This window comes from Clavelina lepadiformis, chromosome 2 (assembly GCF_947623445.1).
Source record: "Clavelina lepadiformis chromosome 2, kaClaLepa1.1, whole genome shotgun sequence".
NCBI lineage: Eukaryota > Metazoa > Chordata > Ascidiacea > Aplousobranchia > Clavelinidae > Clavelina > Clavelina lepadiformis.
Genome location: NC_135241.1, coordinates 25,752,447 through 25,769,319, shown reverse-complemented (window position 1 = coordinate 25,769,319; position 16,873 = coordinate 25,752,447). Strand labels below are relative to the sequence as shown.

Genomic DNA, 16,873 nt, shown 5'->3' with positions numbered 1-16,873 from the left:
ATCTTTCAGGCAATAATGTTAATAATTAGCTAAACTTTCAGTTTCAGTTCAGAAAAAAACTTCAGTATGTAAAAAGCCAATGAAGAAAAATAAAAAAATTGTTTTATCATTTTGTTTTGCAAGACCAACGTCAACTTTGTAGCTAGAACAACTTATTAGCCTAGCTTCGTAACTGACTAAACTCAACGCAGTTCAAAAGGTCAAACGCAAAAGCTGAAGTTTCTGTAACGGCCATTAAGTACTTCTTAGTTTGTCGCTGGTTGGCGCCCTCAAGCTACTTCCCGTGTAAAACCGATAAATTTGTTCTCACTGCATGTTCGTTTGCCGTTTTCTTTTCTACTGTTTCTGCGAGTCGCCTGTGATGCCATTAAAGTGTAGAGCTCAGAAGGTTATTACTTATTTAATATATGAGTGAAGATGACGTATTACTGTAGCAGCAGCCTTTTGGAGTCAGGAGTCAGATTAATTTACCAGAGCAACCCAACAACTTACTTCGCCGTATTTTAAGCACAAACCTCAATTAATCAAGTTTAATTATTACAAATGTGTTAAATATAAATTAGCATGTGTCTATGTTGAACCTGTCCAAAATGGTAGATCTTTAACTCATCATTCAGAATATGAGAGAGTGGGTCTCTTCTTCCAAATTGTGGAAAAAAGCTTATCAGGCTTGCTGGCCTGTAGGATCAAAATCACTCGAGCATAACAATTTTCATTTTCATATTCTGAATGGTGATTGGTGAGAAGAAAAGCTTTAACTTATCTAAATTTATATAAATATGCTGATTGCTCCTGTTTAAAAACTTTATTTTACATAAAATAAACACATTCTGTATCACCCAAAACTAATTTGGCAAAAATTTGTTTTTAAACATTTTACGTTCTACTCCCGTTAATAATCCCTAAAACTTTACATAACAACCATTAAATTAGGGGATTTTACCCAAGCCAAAACCTTAAATTTATAGCGAGGTCAAACAATTGAAATGTGTTTTGTTTGATTTTCTTGTAAGTAAGACGTCAGCAAACGTTTTCTAAATAATTTTCCAGTTGTATTGTTTTGGAAAGTTGTTTATCTTTTCTTCAGAAATAGTTGCACACTTTATAGCCTGTAGTGTGCGACCATACTTGGTTAGGTTGTTAGTTTTTCATCATTTTTGGCGTTAAGGGAATCCCCAAGTTAGTTTTTTTTTAAGTTAGTTAGTTAGAACGGGTCAGAATGTTAATATTTGAAGGGGGTAGGTTAGGCCCCGAATAGAAAGTACGGAAATTTTGGACGAGAACTCGTTTATGCAAAGACTTGATGGCGTGCACTGAAACTTCAATTCTTAGTTTTAATTAATTATAATTTGAACGTTCAAACAAACAGTTTTTCTTTGTTTTTTTTTGTAATAAATTGGCGTAAAGATGATAAAGTTTGGCGCACACTTTGATGAATCTCATGTGTGCAAGTACCACAGCTTCCATTATGGGGCAAGGCTAAACTTTCGACGGATATTACAACAAACACACAATTTTTCAGATGCTAACAAGTTGGCTGTCGTCATTTTTGTTACAGAGCAGGATGTTGAATGAGGTTGAAGACTGTTTTTTCTAAAGACTGACCTCATAGCTAATGTATCACCCCTATAGAACTGGTTAGTAAACTTGCATTTTGCCATATAAGCATACATTAGTTTTCCAGCTGTTTTATTAGCAGAGGTGTGTCATACAGCTGTACTATAATACCAAATTACTGTACTGCAATACTTTTTCAGTACCAATATCGGTACTGTTGGTACTTTAAAAAAAAGCACCGAATTCCTTTTTCAAGAAATATAAGTCAGTCTCGATGCTTGTTACTTTTAAAATGATTACTTCAAGGTTTTGTGTAGTATGTTTTTTAAATTTTATTTGCATTATTTACATTTGTTATTACACTTTTTTCCAACACCAGTATCGTTACCGATGTACTTTTAAGGCACTGACTGCCCACCTCTGTTTATTACTTAGTTCATTCTAGGAATTTGAATAAATGAAAGAGTCGAGAAAAGTTCAAATTATTTTCTTTTCAGGAAAGTTTATGATAAAAATATCTTCTTTTTGTTTTCAGTTTATAGCCTATGGTCTCGAATGTCAAAGTATGTTTTTAACAAAAACATAAAATGTAACTTTTAGTGATACTTTGCCATTGGAAAAAAGTGAGACAATGCATAGAAGCTTGGTTGATATATTGGCATTTGTATGGAGGCATTTTTTGGTGAATTGCATGAAATTGCACTACAAGCATGTTGTGTGTGATGAAAGAAAGTGTAGTTGATAAACAGCCAAAACATTCATATCTAGGGCAGATTACTGTTCTTATAAATAATGTACCGGTATCTTGTTGAAATAATATGCTCACGTTTGGGGCTTTTCTAGAAACTTTTCCAAGTTTTGGCCAGCAGCTTGTTACAACTTATATTGTCATATTCTGGTGATTAATCAGTTGTTAGTATAAAACACAACTGATGGTGTGTGGAATAAATACATGCTCTTTCATTTCAACTAAGAGTGTACTAAGAGTGTATCATAATTTGGAGATGAACTGTTTGGTTTGGTTGTTTGGCAAATTTGGTTGTTAGTATAAAACACAAATGATGGTATGTGTAATACATGCTATTTTATTTCAACTAAAGGTGTATTGAATCAACTACGAACCTAAATATTACGCATAAATATGAATCAGTTTTGTGATTCCCTCAATCGAAACCTTGCGTGCAGACTCGCATTGAATCTTGTCTTTTATAAAAATGTGAAGTGAAATGAAAAAAAGAAAACATGAGTAAAACATCAGAGATTTTGGTTATTTGGTTTACTTTAAAGTGGTACATAGTTTGGTAAACATACAAAACAGTTTATGTTATGTTAGTTATTTTGGTAAGTGAAGATGACAACATACAGTAATAAGAGCATGAAGTAAATTGCTTTTTAGAGATGAAATTGGCAGTTTTAGCAGTGATCAAAGAAAACTTGAATTATATAAAGGTTTTGCATAATTTACGATCATTGTCAGTTTGTAACTAATTGAAAAAGAATAGTTTTTGATATGTGTAGTTGTTATGAAATTTACAGTTAGAAAGAATATTTACTTGCAGGGTATAAGTATAGTTGTGGTCTTAGCCAACTTGTTTATACAGTATATGTGGCTTGAAGATTAAATTATGTGGATTTCCTGTTGTTTAAAGATCAGCTAGCTTTGATTAACTATTGTTTGTTTAGCGGTATTTGTCAGCCAAACTTTGCACAAAATATCAGCTAATACATTTATTTAAAAGATTTACGAATAGAAGCAGTACAGTACTAAGATATTTATGCCATATTATATCTATATTATACCTAAGATTTATCACTCATGCTTACAACCGTGTATATTTGTCACAACACTAATGTGTGTTAGGTTACACTTAATGTCAAGTTTCTTATAGAAATAAACGATTAAATATTTCAACTGAGAGCCAATGCACAACATTAGATAAAAAAATATGCAAAAACATCTGGAATTAAGCTTATCAGGTAAAGATACATTTAACAATTTTTTAACTATCATTGTAGTATTGTATTGGTTTAATTTTTATTTTTTAAATGTAACGCATTGACCTAACACTTGATACTTTATGATTTATTTGCTATAGTTTGTAGTATTTTAAATTGTTGAATATCAACAATCACTAAAAGCAAGGCAATTTAAAATGCTTTGAAACAAAAAACATACAATGAAACAGCTTTGATAAATGAAACTACAAGAAATGATTTTCATCAATTCTTTTTTAAACAATTTTCTGTACTAACTATCATAAGACTTTTCTTTCGTTATATTTAACAAAGGAAAAGTAGCTACCACTGCTGAGTATAAAATTAACATTATTTTTTATACTTTAAACTTGCAGTTATTCTACAAACTGCTGTTATGATACAAGGACAAAGCATTTCACCTCTCACAACACCATACCCTGTACAAGCAACCAACTCCACTGTGGTTATCACTGCTACAGCTTCACCACCATCATCAGTGATCTCATCAGGAGGAAACTGGATTGTTGACTGGAGATATAATGGGGTATGTGCTGATTTATAACCAAATGGTGACAACAAATTACTATGGTTTTACTATTACAAATTACTGTTACTATGTGTTCATCTATTACCAAATGATGGCTACAAGTTACTATGGTTTTGTTTTTGTTTTTTCTATTCTATACTATTCTACAGTATTTTGATATTTTAAGTATTTTACAGACTCGGGTTGCCCAAGCAGGATATGTCCCATACCCTGATGTTGATAGCGCTGCCGACTCTTCCATCTACTCCAGTCGAATAAATATCAGGTGACTATATGGGTTGATATATAGATGAACGGGTGATGAACTCTTTGAAATATTTTTTCAACTTGATTTTTATTATGAATATATTATAACAATTTTTCAGTCAAATGCAATTTAAAATTTTTAGCTTTTCTACAGAAGAGTACTAGTCTGCTTGTTGTTGACAGCTTAATATATGTTGCATAAAAGTTTATCTCAAAATATTTCCAGTGTTATGTTATTTCATTCATTTTATTTGCAATATGCAAATTCATTAGTTATTAATATTTCCTTACACAGATTTGCACATGTAGAATTTGTTGAATAAACCTTGAATAAGTGATGTTGATGTAATGATTATATTATTTATTACAAGATTATTTATTATAAAATGACTTAAAATGAACTGTGGTGCCTCAGTGATGTAACGTGTCACTTATCTCCAACAGTGCAGTTGCTATGTCAGCATCAAACTTTACCACACAACTTACCATTGCACAACTTAGAGCTGACGAAGATGGATATCAGGTTGAACTTGGTGGTATTGGTATTGGTTTTGATTCACAACCCATTGTACTTGATATAAGAGGTGTGCCACACTAATTTGAGAGTTATATATTTAGATTGTTTTATATTATTTAATGTCATTTTTCCATCATTTCATTTTACTTGCAGGATTCCTTTCATAAGTAAACCATTTTCCTGTTTAACCTGACATTATTAAGTGGTTCAGATAATTAACAATAAAATTACATTGTTGTAGACGACTATCTTATTCAAATATTACTGATATGCTTGAAATTATGTAAAAGTTAATTTATGCCAACTTCAAATAAGCAAGTATCCCACCATGTTAGGAGGAAGTTGTAGATATCAATTGAACCAACAATGCTCCTATTCATAGATGAAAACATGATGAAGTTTTCACACAGTATCAAGGTTGCAATATTCTGTGACCAAGATTAACATTTAACTGCTATTACATCCAGGAACAGTAAATTTTTATTCCATAAATAAGCCTTTCTCAACAGCTGTAGTTTATATGAGACCCAATACTTTATGGAACTACTTGCTATTTATTTGTTATTATCATTGTTTAATTAAATATAATTGTTGGTAAACAGGCAGTCTTAAAAATGGCCAAGCTAAGCCTATAAGCTGTTTGATTCGTTGTTTGGAAAATAAGTAGATATTACAAAAAGCACAATGTTTTCCTTTATATCATATCATAAACTTTGGTACTAAAGAGCTTCAAATATTTTGTACGAAATGTATATGCACGACTACAAGATGATATAATCTTTGCATAATAAAATTTGATTTTCTCTCATTTCTGTAATAACATAAATTTAATTCAACGCAATTTATGTTTATAATATATTATAATATCTTTTGCTTTTTAAATAAAACATCGGTTGTATGTCGCTTGGGCCAAAAAACTTGCACTATCATGGTAATGTTAAGTAGGCCTACTTAATTATGCTGCTTCATACATTTGATACTAATAGATGTGCAATTTTCCACAGATTGCAACTCCTCACTTCCATATGATGTTATTGTGGATACAACTTCCAGGATATTCAACTCACCAGGAAAGTTTGCTTGTTCCAACGGAGGAAACTTGTTTTACTCAAATGGTATAATCCTGACCTCTAGTGACACCACTTGTCTGGCTTCAGCAGAATGGAGCGATCAGGATAATCTGCAATGTTGGACAGGTTTCTAATTATTTTTGTTGTCATAAACGTCAAATAATAAGTTAGCCCTAAGTAATGAAAGCTGTTTACACTCATTGCTCAATTTAGGATTGTTTTTGTATTCAGCTCCCAATGTAACCCTTGCAAGCAGTTCAATTGAAGGCAATAAACTGATTGTGATTGAAGGAGCTAATTTGAGTTTGACTTGTAATTACAATGATGTCATTCCTGAAGGAAGTACTTCTCGATTATATATTGGAGGAAATAACTACAATAGGACACAGGTGAATCAATTATTTGACCTTGTATTTACAGGTCTATTTTTGTAACATGTAATATAATTTTACAAAGGGGGAACCATTTATATTGTCTTCATTGCAAAGAAGTGACAGCAACAAAGTAGTCTCATGTCAGGCTGTCACTCCTTATACTGATGCCTATCCTGCAAGCGGAAGATCGTTGGAATATACACTGGACGTATTATGTGAGTAAAAGATGTTTCAGTATAAAAGTGACATAATTTTTGTTTACATTAGATTTTACCAACTATAAGTATAATGCTTTAAACGGACAAGAAATGCGCAGAACAAAATTGATAGCATGACAGTAATAATTTTGCCAACTGTAGACAAATATATGCACAAAAGTCATAACATGTTGAAAATTCTAAAATTGGTTTAACAAGCCAAACAGAAATTAATGGTTTAGGTAATAATCTACATTACATGTTTAACTGGCTAATTAAATGTAAAACATTAACTTTTTTATTTATCTAGCTAACTTTGTCTAACTTTCTAACTCCGTCTAACTTTGTGTAACATTAACTGTTCTTTCTTGGTAATCTTTCCAAGTGTACTTGGGCTTAGGGCCTCCTTTACCAGTTGGACAATAATTTGACAAGTTTCCTCTATCACCCACAACATTTTGCAGTTCTTTTGCAATTAGTCAAGCTGATGTTGTTGTCCATCCATCTGTTTGTTTAGTTACCATGGCCAGTTAATCTTTGGTAGATCTAGGTAGGTAGATCTTTGGTAGGTAGATCTTTCAATTTTCACCAAATAGCATCCAAGTTATTGCTATACTTATAGGGTGCTACTCATGTAAGCAAAATATGTGACCATTTTGGCGTAATCGGCACTTCGTGATAATGTCTTCAACTTTTATGACTTCGCTATACTTATTTCTTAAAATCTATTTGTTCTTGATCTAATCATGCCAGGAGTACCTGCTTTCTTAAGTACTTAATTAAGTTTATAGGAATACCTATTACACAAACGACAAGGCAGGTTAGTACTAGGCATTTTTAATGAATTTTCTTTAAGTGCAAACCTATATCAGATGTCTTCAATATTGCCAGTGCTGTACCAAGATAAGTCTACAAGTCAACTTCTTCCAGTAGTTCTTGACCTCATTTGATTGATTATTCCAACACATATTTCAAATTATTACAAGAAACAGCGGTCATGTTAGATGTTTATGGGTGGAATTTTTGCACCCGTGAATCACCAACATATGCACCAACTTCCGTAAAGTCTTTGTTAAATTCTATGCAACTTTGGAGTAAGATGCATTTAAACAAAGATGAAAAACTCATTTAAAAAAGATAACTTAATTCCTATGGTGCTATGTTTTAATATGAACGGAACTTTTTGTGAAAAGTTGCCATCTTCTACTTCTTCCCGTAGTTCTTGTTGATTAGCCTTGACCTCAGTTGTTGGATTAGTGTAGTTGCCTATCTTCAATATCTTAATCTTCTTGTTACTAATCCTCGACCCAGTCTTTCCTGCATTTTGCTGAGGATAAATGGGTTGGAATTTTACAACAACTGTAATTAATATCACATTGACAGCTGTACTGGAAACATGGGAGCAGCCTGCTTTTGCTTTAAGAAAAAAAGGACAGTTCGTAACATCATAGATGGTGATTGTTCCATCACGTTTTTCAATTTATTACAAGAAATATCGGTCATGTTAGATGGTTATGAGGGGATTTATTGCACCCATGAATCACCAACTTCTTTAAAGTGTTCGTTAAATTCTATGCAACTTTGGAGTAAGATGCATTTAAAAAAAAGATAAAAGAACTCGTTTAAAAAAGATACCTTAGTTTCACTATGGTGCTATGTTTTAAGATGACTGGAACTATTTGCGTAAAGCTGCCCTTGCATAGGAAAAAACCTCTATTTGTGTTCTATTTTTGTGCTCTGCAAAATTTTGACATGACTCATTCAAAAACAGTCAGCTGAGTTAGTGGTTGCAATAAAATTTATGATCTTGCTCAATCAAGTCTGGTCTCTTGCATAGCAGGAAATGTAACTGGTTTCAGGTCAAGCAATAATGAAACCATCATTTTGGTACTTTGTTGTTTTAGTTTCGTTTTTGCATCCCTTGGATACATGCAAATTTTTCCCCGGTCATTTGCGAATACGTTAAAGAAGATGGTAGGCAACAACATACTTTTTGTTTTTTTTGCAAAATTTCAGTTTTATTGATACTTTGTAAAGCGTTCACGGCCTTGTTATAGGTAGCACACTTTTCTACGTAAGAATAGGTAATGGGCAAGTAGAGATTTATGACAAAGTCATTTTTTCTCAGTGTTGATTCTGAATTGTCACAAATATGTTGCGTTAAAAAAGCTTTTGCAAAGGCAGTGACAGCCAATATTTCAGGGGACCAGAGGCTTGAGGATCACGAGGCTGTTGTGGCTTGCTTAGACCAACATAAATACGGGAGAAAGAAAATCAGGCTTTATTTTTATAGGGCTGTGGTTTTAACAAATTAATAAGATTCATAAATTCGGATTATTGCAAACAGAGTGTATAGTTATTGAGTACAAAATAGTCACTGCCTACTCAGCTCAAACATAAACTATGAAGTTGTCACGCACTACAAGTCAGAGCCATTTTACTTGATGTGCTCCAGCTAAAGGCTTAGTATGACTGGTGACTATATCAGATACACAGAAGCGACAATACAGTATAATTCGATGACATTATAGTATTTATCACTGTTGAAAATAAACTTCATGTGGACTTGTTGATAAGTTTATAAGTTTGTGACAGACAATTAAGCTTTCATGAAAGATTTTGCAACTTGGTTCTACCATTTTTTAGCTGCTTTGCTTGCTTCTTTTTCATAAAAAGGGCAAATGTTTAGAGTACGATGAATATGATTACTTGTTGCCTTCATTGCAACTGTGTAAAGTTTAACATAAATTTTTTCTCTTTCTACATTGTAGGTTCTCCAAATTAGGAAAAAATACCATGAAAAATTGAAAACAATTAAAAACTTCTCAGAAAGACATTGATTTTATTGTTTTTTTATGTTTGTTTTGAATTAATTATAATGTATCATTTTTCAAATTGACAGATGAACCTGACACAGTTGTCAGCAAAGTTGAGCTTTCTCAATACACAATAGTTGCAGAGAATGGATATCTTTTAAGATCAGATGAAAATCTCACCATGCAGTGCATAAATGGTGAAGCAAATCCACCTGCAAATTGTAACTTCACATTTCATATGACTCAGTCAAACACAGTTAGCTCAGTCAGTGGTTGCAGCATAAGTTATGATCTTGACCAATCAAGTCTGGTCTCTTGCACCGCTGGAAATGAAGTTGGTTCCAGGTCAAGTAATAATGAAACCATCACTGTGGTTCCAGCACAAAGTGAGTAATTTCTCGTAGTGATCAGTTCTACAGTTAAAAAAGACTTTTGTGATATCAATATATGGCAAAACGTTTAGGAAGTTGATGTTCTACTGTTTCAGGGAATCTTGAATTCAATGTGACTGGTAGCAACATCACAAACACTGGGGAAAGAGTAGCTTCATATCCTGGAGAAAATCTTACTTTTATTTGCAACATTGCTTTTAGTGATCAGCTTAACACAACATACGAGTTAAAAGTTTCTGATAAGAAGCTCTTTGTCCAGTCCTTTGATTTGAAACCAATAAAACCCTCCAATACTGGGAACTATTCCTGCACAACCATGGATAGCTTTGGAAGTTATAGCTCATCCATATATCTTGATGTATTGTGTGAGTAGGCAGTTGTTGATTGCATGCGTTTGCTATGATCATTTTGTGAATGATTTAATTTGTCAATTGATGTTTGAGAATTTCGTCTGATTATTATTATCAAATTCAAACCGGATAATCAAATGAACTATTTAATCAACTATCTATAATACTATCTATAATCTATAATAATCAACAACTATAATCAACTGCTAATGTCACTTTTGAAACTCAAACTCACTTTTGCATAAAAAGTGGTAGTTAGCTTGTTGTCCGCTTTTAATGAATTCGTTCTGTGCTTCTTACACTGTGGTTATTTATTATATCTGTGGCTAAACATATGCCATTATTTTGTTTTTGTTGTTATGCCTTATTAAATCACATTTGCAGAGTTTGTGGCACATAGTGTGTTCTGAGTAACTTTGTATTTAATTATGGAAAGACTATTTCAAGACTGCATATATGTAAGTGTGCAAGATTTATCAACCAGAAATTTAAAAAAATAAGTTTGTTTTGAAAATACATACTATGTATGTTTGTCACAGTTATGTTTGTGCTGTCTGTTATGCAAGCTACAAATGTCACATCAAAATATAACTTAACATTAAATTGTTGTGATTATTACTTTGGTAGTTCTCAGATTAGTAGCATGTGTTTGTCAGTTGCTTTTTAGCAAGTTATGCTAATATTTTTGCTTTTGTTGCTGTTGTTTGCATCAGGTAAATTTCATAATTCTGCTTTAGTTATTAATTGCTAATTCACATTCAGTTGTTGCTTTGCTTTATTTGTTAAATTTTAATATTATTTAATTTTAAAACGTGAAAAATGTTATGCCAAGAAAGTTCATTTTTTTATAAAAATCGTTTTACATCTTTAGATCTCTCTTTGTCAGTCGTTAACACAATACAGATATCGCAGTACGTGATTGAATCATCAGAAAGCAACTACCTGCTAAGATCAGATCAACAACTCACAATGAATTGCACTCCAAGTGATGCAAACCCACCAGCAACTTGTAGTTGGCAACTGTGCTCAGATTCAAGATGCCAGATACTCACCTCAGATGGTGTTTGTCTTATCAGTGTTGATCTCAATGCATCAAGCAATGTGACTTGTAATGCTGAGAATGTAGTTGGCATTATATCAAGTGCAGAGCAAACTGTTGATGTGATTCCTGCTGAGAGTGAGTGCAACGAAAGGCACTTCGCTGTGTTGTGTTTGCTGTGCTGTGCTGAGTTTTGTGTTATGCTGGTTTTTGATCTTGCCTAAAATTGCTAGTTTTTTTTCAGGACAAGTTCAGTTCAATGTCACTGGCAACAATGTTGCAAATGATGGCAGCATCAACTCAACAACTTATCTTGGAGAACACATCATCATCTCTTGCAGTGTTTCATATGAAAATGAATTGAGCACCGCATACCTCATAAAGCTACCAGACAACACAATGGTATCTCAGTCTTCAAAATTGTTTTCCTCTGTAACACGTTTTGACACTGGAGATTATATCTGCAACACAAATGATCAATTTGGAAGCTTTAATGCAGCTATTTACCTCAATGTTATATGTGAGTTCTGATGAAGTGTTATAATGTTTGTCAAAAGATGTTGCTGTAATGTTTGAATTGTTTGCTGTTCATTAATTGGAAGTTTAATTTAGTGTGATCTACTTCTTTGTGTAATGTAGATGTATGAACTTGGAATTTACATGCATAACAGTTGTAGCGATATAACTGGAATCATTTCTTTAAAGACTATTTAAATAGAACAAAGTAAATTGAAGTTGTTTTTTGTACATTTTGATTATTAAAGCTTTTTGATAATTATTGCTGATGTTTCATTGGCATTTGCTTTTATTAAACCTGTACATTTTCTATCCATGGGTTGCTTTGTAATTGGTTTGAATGAGTGATGTTTAGAAAATCAAATTAGATGCATATTTACCTTTACATTAATTATATCAATGTGTAGCATATGCAATGAACATTTAATTTTACATGTGCATGCTTTTATACAATGAAGTAGATGTTTTAAACTTTTTATTAAAAAATATTTTAATTTTTTAATGGGCTAATTTCACTGTAATAGCTTGCAAAAGTAACTATGTTTTATAAACCAGATTTTTAACATAAACCTGTTTTTCATATCTAAAATTTAATGATCTTGCCCAATAAAACTAAAGTTTGTATTTCCAGACGCTGCAACACAGGATGATAAAATTCCAGCTTGTAATTGGAATTTGAATGAAACTGAAATCTGCTCTGTTGTGTTTTTCTCAAATCCAAACTCACTGTTCATATCATTGAGCAAAAATGGTAACTTTTGACTTGATTTCTCTGGTCTTTTATTTATCAGGATGTGGTGAACTCAACAAGAGCTATTTGCGACCTGTACTTACAATACTTTGATGTGTTGAACAGGTCTTTATTATAAAGTTATCTTGAGTTTAAAGATTATGCTTTTTTGGATGTCATTTTACAATATAGAATGGCTCAAAATCAAGGACTTTTGTTAATTTACTCTTAAACCACTAAGCAAAAAAGTTATTGCTTAACTTGAAATCTTTTTTACAGAAAAACCAAAATACAAATTTTCTAAAAATTAGTCAAATAGTTATGAAGACAGTATTGAAAGTTTGATTTACGCTTTGCTGTAATAATCAACATTTTGAGTCTGGAGGTGACATCACCCAAAGCAACTTCTAAGTAGTTTAGCGCTATGTTGGTGCCATTAGTACTGGTTTCATGTTATTAATTAAGTTGACTAATTTATTCACCAGGATCATCGGTGGCAAGTGATGGTTCAATGACTATAGAATCAACTGGTGATCAACAGACTTTCACATTCACCCGAACACAAGTAAGCAATGACATAACTTTTGCAAAATCTTGTAAACTAACGACCATGTACAGATACAGTTGGATTAATTTATTAAAACTTATGAAATAAATATTTTTTGTTCTTATGGACTAAGTTTGCTGGGAAACTCTGGGTAAAATTCTGGGGTAGACATAGGAAATAAGTCTACTCTGTAAGTTTATTGTTGAAGTAACAAAGTAATTACAAATTTAACTTACATTGCAAGGTTATTGGCTTACAGCTAAATTATTAAATTCATTACAAATTTCTACTTTTATTAAATTTACTGCATCAGTTTAACAATACTGTAATCAGTCTTTTCATGAAAAAAAGTGTGCATTGATAATTTAATTAATAATAATTGGTAACTAACTGACTTGAGCTGTGCACTAATAATTATATAGCCCTTCCTAACAGTAGTTAACGATAAGCTTTGAGCTGAAGCAAGCTATCATCTGCAGCACTTACAATTCCAACTCATAGATTACTGCTGGTCTTCACGTTAATGACATCAAAATAAAAATACTATAATCGCTACAGGTAACAAATTCAGACAATGGAAGTTACGAGCTCACCGTGAAATCTTCAAGCGGAAGTTTATTCTCGAATAGTGTTTTATACTTTCACATTGAAGTTGTGGATAACACAAATGACAATGGAGAACCACTTGGCACTCCTGGTCTCTCCACTGGTGCAATTGCTGGGATTATTGCTGGCGTTGTGGTGGTCATTTTATGTGCAGCTGGTTATGGTGTTTATAAATGGAGAAATGGATCTCAGGAGAAAAGTTGGTTTATTTTCTTGGATTTGTTTGATTGTCTTTGTTTAAACTGACTTAATAGGAGCTTACGTTTTTGTATTTATATTCTAGTATTGCTTTTTTGTCTCCATCAGTAGTTTGTGGCTATCTTAAATGTAAGATGTTGTTTGGAAAATATTTGGAAAAGTTTTTTTGCATAAGTTTACAAATTCTTTTCACTGTATTCTCGCTATGTACACAGATGGAAGTCGGTCTAATGAAATGTATCCAACTGGCAGTGGCAACCGCACATTGACAGGTGCCATTATTCTTTAGTCCACATTTGTTGCTTCAAATAACTTTAAATATGTTTTTATGAAATGGTGTCAAATATGTTCATTGTTTTTCAAATCTATTTAATCACAATTTTCTGATTTGTTCGTGTTTTTATTTCTATTATAGTCTAGTTAACGTTAGTAGTTATATTTTTATTTGCTTTTATATGTGCATATGCTCATGTTGCATATAAACTTTGCTTATTTTTCCAGATCAACCTGGTTACATTGATGTTACTGCAAATGATTCAACCCAAGTAATCAAAAATTTTTGTATATAATAATGAAAATGCATGTTGTAACAATTTATTATATAGTAAAAGGCTTGCATTTGTTCTGAAATTAAATTAAACTTATAAATGATCACAGATTAACTCAGATAACCAAAGGAATTATGAAGTTGTTGGTCCAGCTGAAGGTATGACTTCATAATATTTGCTTTGACTGAATGCTCCCCAGAATTATTAAGTAACAGAAAACTTTGTCGATTGATTATAATTTTCAAATGTACAATTGTCATCTCGTCAAATCAGGAGAGTAAACAATAACGATGCATAGATTTATGAGCTTCAAAATCTTCATGATTGTTTTTGTAAGAATTATAAACTATTTTTTTGCGTTTATAAATTTGCAGATGAAAACGGATATCTTGCGGTTCATGGAAGCACAACTGACCACTTGGTAATTCCTGTTTTATTTTAAATATTACTCAGCAGCATTGATTGCAGCTGCTTGAATCTTACTTTGTTTGATTTTGCAGAGAAACAGAGCTTCAAATTCTCAGCTGGAAACTGGTAAATCATCTTATTTACAGTTTTTAAGAGTTATACAAATAACAGCTTAATACCACAGCAGTATGCAGTAAAGGTTTATTGTGGGCATACCAAATAACATATTAATATGTTCAGCAGCGATAATTGTACACTTCGTGTTTAGTAAGCTCTTTATCTACTTGTTTAATTGTATGTGAGCATGTTTTTATTGTGCTATATCTAGCATAACGTCGTATTATGATGTTTATTGTGGAGGTAAAAAGTACTGTAACAAAGAAATAACATCAAATTAAATTAAAATTTGAGCAATTGTACACTTTATTATGCAGACAATGCCGGTTACATTGTCTTGAATGGGGAGGAATCAAATGCTCAGTCGAACAATCAAGAAAATGCATCAAGTAGTTCCAAAAGATATGAGAACATTGAAGGTGCTTATGATGACGTCATCACTACTCCACGTGTTCATACTGAGGTGAGAAAATTAAACTGAATTCGTTGAACTAACTCATAAAAATGAAAGTTGAAGTAAAAATATGATTTCAAAATTATATTTCTATTAAACTTTCCTTCAAAATTGTGGACAACAGAACGTATCAAGAAGATATGAAAATGTGGAAGGGCCTTATGATGAAATCAACAAGTCATAGAAATTGACTTACAAAGACTTTTATTATTTCTGTATCTTGTTTGTTGTGTCATAGATAGCTTATATAGAGGCTTTTTATTTTTAAAATCGATAGGTTTTGTTACATAATTTCTTGGAAATATTTTCCGATAAATGCTGCATTGGTTGTTTTGTCTTGTTCCCCATCATCTGTCATTGTTTGTTTTTTAAATTGCTACAGTGCAGTTGTGGACTATGAAATTCATCCTGTGAACTGTTTCTACCTTATCATGAATGTTTTCAATCAGCGACTACTTTTGTGTTCCACATAGTTTGTACTCGCGTTACGCGGAATACTTCATGCATTTCACTTCATGCATTTTTAATCAAATGTTGTCAAAACTTGAGAATTTTATTTTGCTGAAACGAATCGTAGAAATTTTTTAATAGCGACTTTTTCTACTCTTGGCATCTTTCCAAAACCACCCATAAACGCCTGTTCGTAAACCGCTAACTTACTTGGCCTGGTGCCATCAATTTATTGTGATGTAATAAGTAAAGAATTTAGAAATACGTTTTTAAACTTAACATTCCAACATACATAAAAATTTGCCATAACCAGCCAAAGTGAAAATCCTTCACTGTTCAGCATCTCAACCTTTTGCATGCAGCTGTAGTTGCTCAAACTTATATGACTGCGTATATCGTTTATAATAAGCACTTACATTGTTTTTGGACGTGTTTTTACTGGTGTTGTGAAGTCTTGCGTCACATGTGGGCAGGTTGTTTCATTTTATCTTTTCCGTGTTTGTAGCGGTCGCGTTCATCGCTATAGCGCCATTGTACTTAAAAACTTTTGCCATTTTTCGTCTATTAATTAATTAGTAATTAATAGTTTGAGTTTACATTGTGATGTAACAGTGTTTAGCATTATGCTTTTGTTTATGCTCTCTACGATTAATATCGAAATAATGAATGATACAGTTATCATCAACATAATTTCATTTCAATTTATTATTCAAATATTGCGTGTTTTGTAAGTATTACGTGCAATCATTGTATGAAGAGATTAATTTTTATAAGTTAATGCAATAAATCACTTTTAATTGAACTTAGTTTGATTGCCTTTATGTCAGTAGGTTCATTCATTCAGTACGTTTTTTCATTGTTCGTTGTTTATATTGCTGCGAAATTATCTTGCAAGAATTTAAGTTGTTACGCAATAAGGTTTTGCAAATAGAAGGTTAGTCCTAGACCTAAGTGGCCACCTTGTTTAAATAACGTATACAGAAGAGTTCGTCTACTTTGTCAAGTTTTTGAATAGTTTACGTCCTATGTAATCAAGTATTTAAAAGTTTTTTTCGAAATGTTGTCTTTTCATTTGCTCTTGCTTGCTCGTTGAAAGTTGCAAGATCATTCAATGTTCGGCTTCTCACAATCTTCGAAGTATGAGTCGACCACATCCTTTCCCTGTAACTAACCAGCTGCATAAAAGGTCACATAACCATGAACTGACTATTACTACA

At 32.3% G+C, this 16,873-nt stretch overlaps 1 protein-coding gene across 2 annotated transcripts; it reads left to right on the top strand.

The window, feature by feature from the left end:
• The first annotated feature begins 3,057 nt into the window (after positions 1-3,057).
• LOC143446905 (uncharacterized) lies at positions 3,058-16,620 on the top strand. 2 transcript variants are annotated; one of them, XM_076946763.1, is made up of 21 exons: positions 3,058-3,534; positions 3,909-4,078; positions 4,258-4,346; positions 4,772-4,911; positions 5,849-6,040; positions 6,146-6,303; positions 6,371-6,503; positions 9,388-9,687; positions 9,789-10,058; positions 10,915-11,220; positions 11,327-11,602; positions 12,230-12,349; positions 12,814-12,893; positions 13,434-13,680; positions 13,895-13,951; positions 14,181-14,224; positions 14,337-14,385; positions 14,602-14,648; positions 14,728-14,761; positions 15,070-15,215; positions 15,331-16,620. In XM_076946763.1, the coding sequence occupies exons 1-21, from the start codon at positions 3,504-3,506 to the stop codon at positions 15,388-15,390; spliced, it is 2,949 nt and encodes a 982-aa protein (XP_076802878.1). In that variant the 5' UTR covers positions 3,058-3,503; the 3' UTR covers positions 15,391-16,620. The 2 variants fall into 2 exon arrangements, with proteins under 2 accessions (XP_076802878.1, XP_076802879.1); XM_076946764.1 differs by lacking the exons at positions 9,388-9,687; positions 9,789-10,058 and having other exon boundaries at positions 3,062-3,534; positions 15,331-16,618.
• Positions 16,621-16,873: the final 253 nt, after the last annotated feature.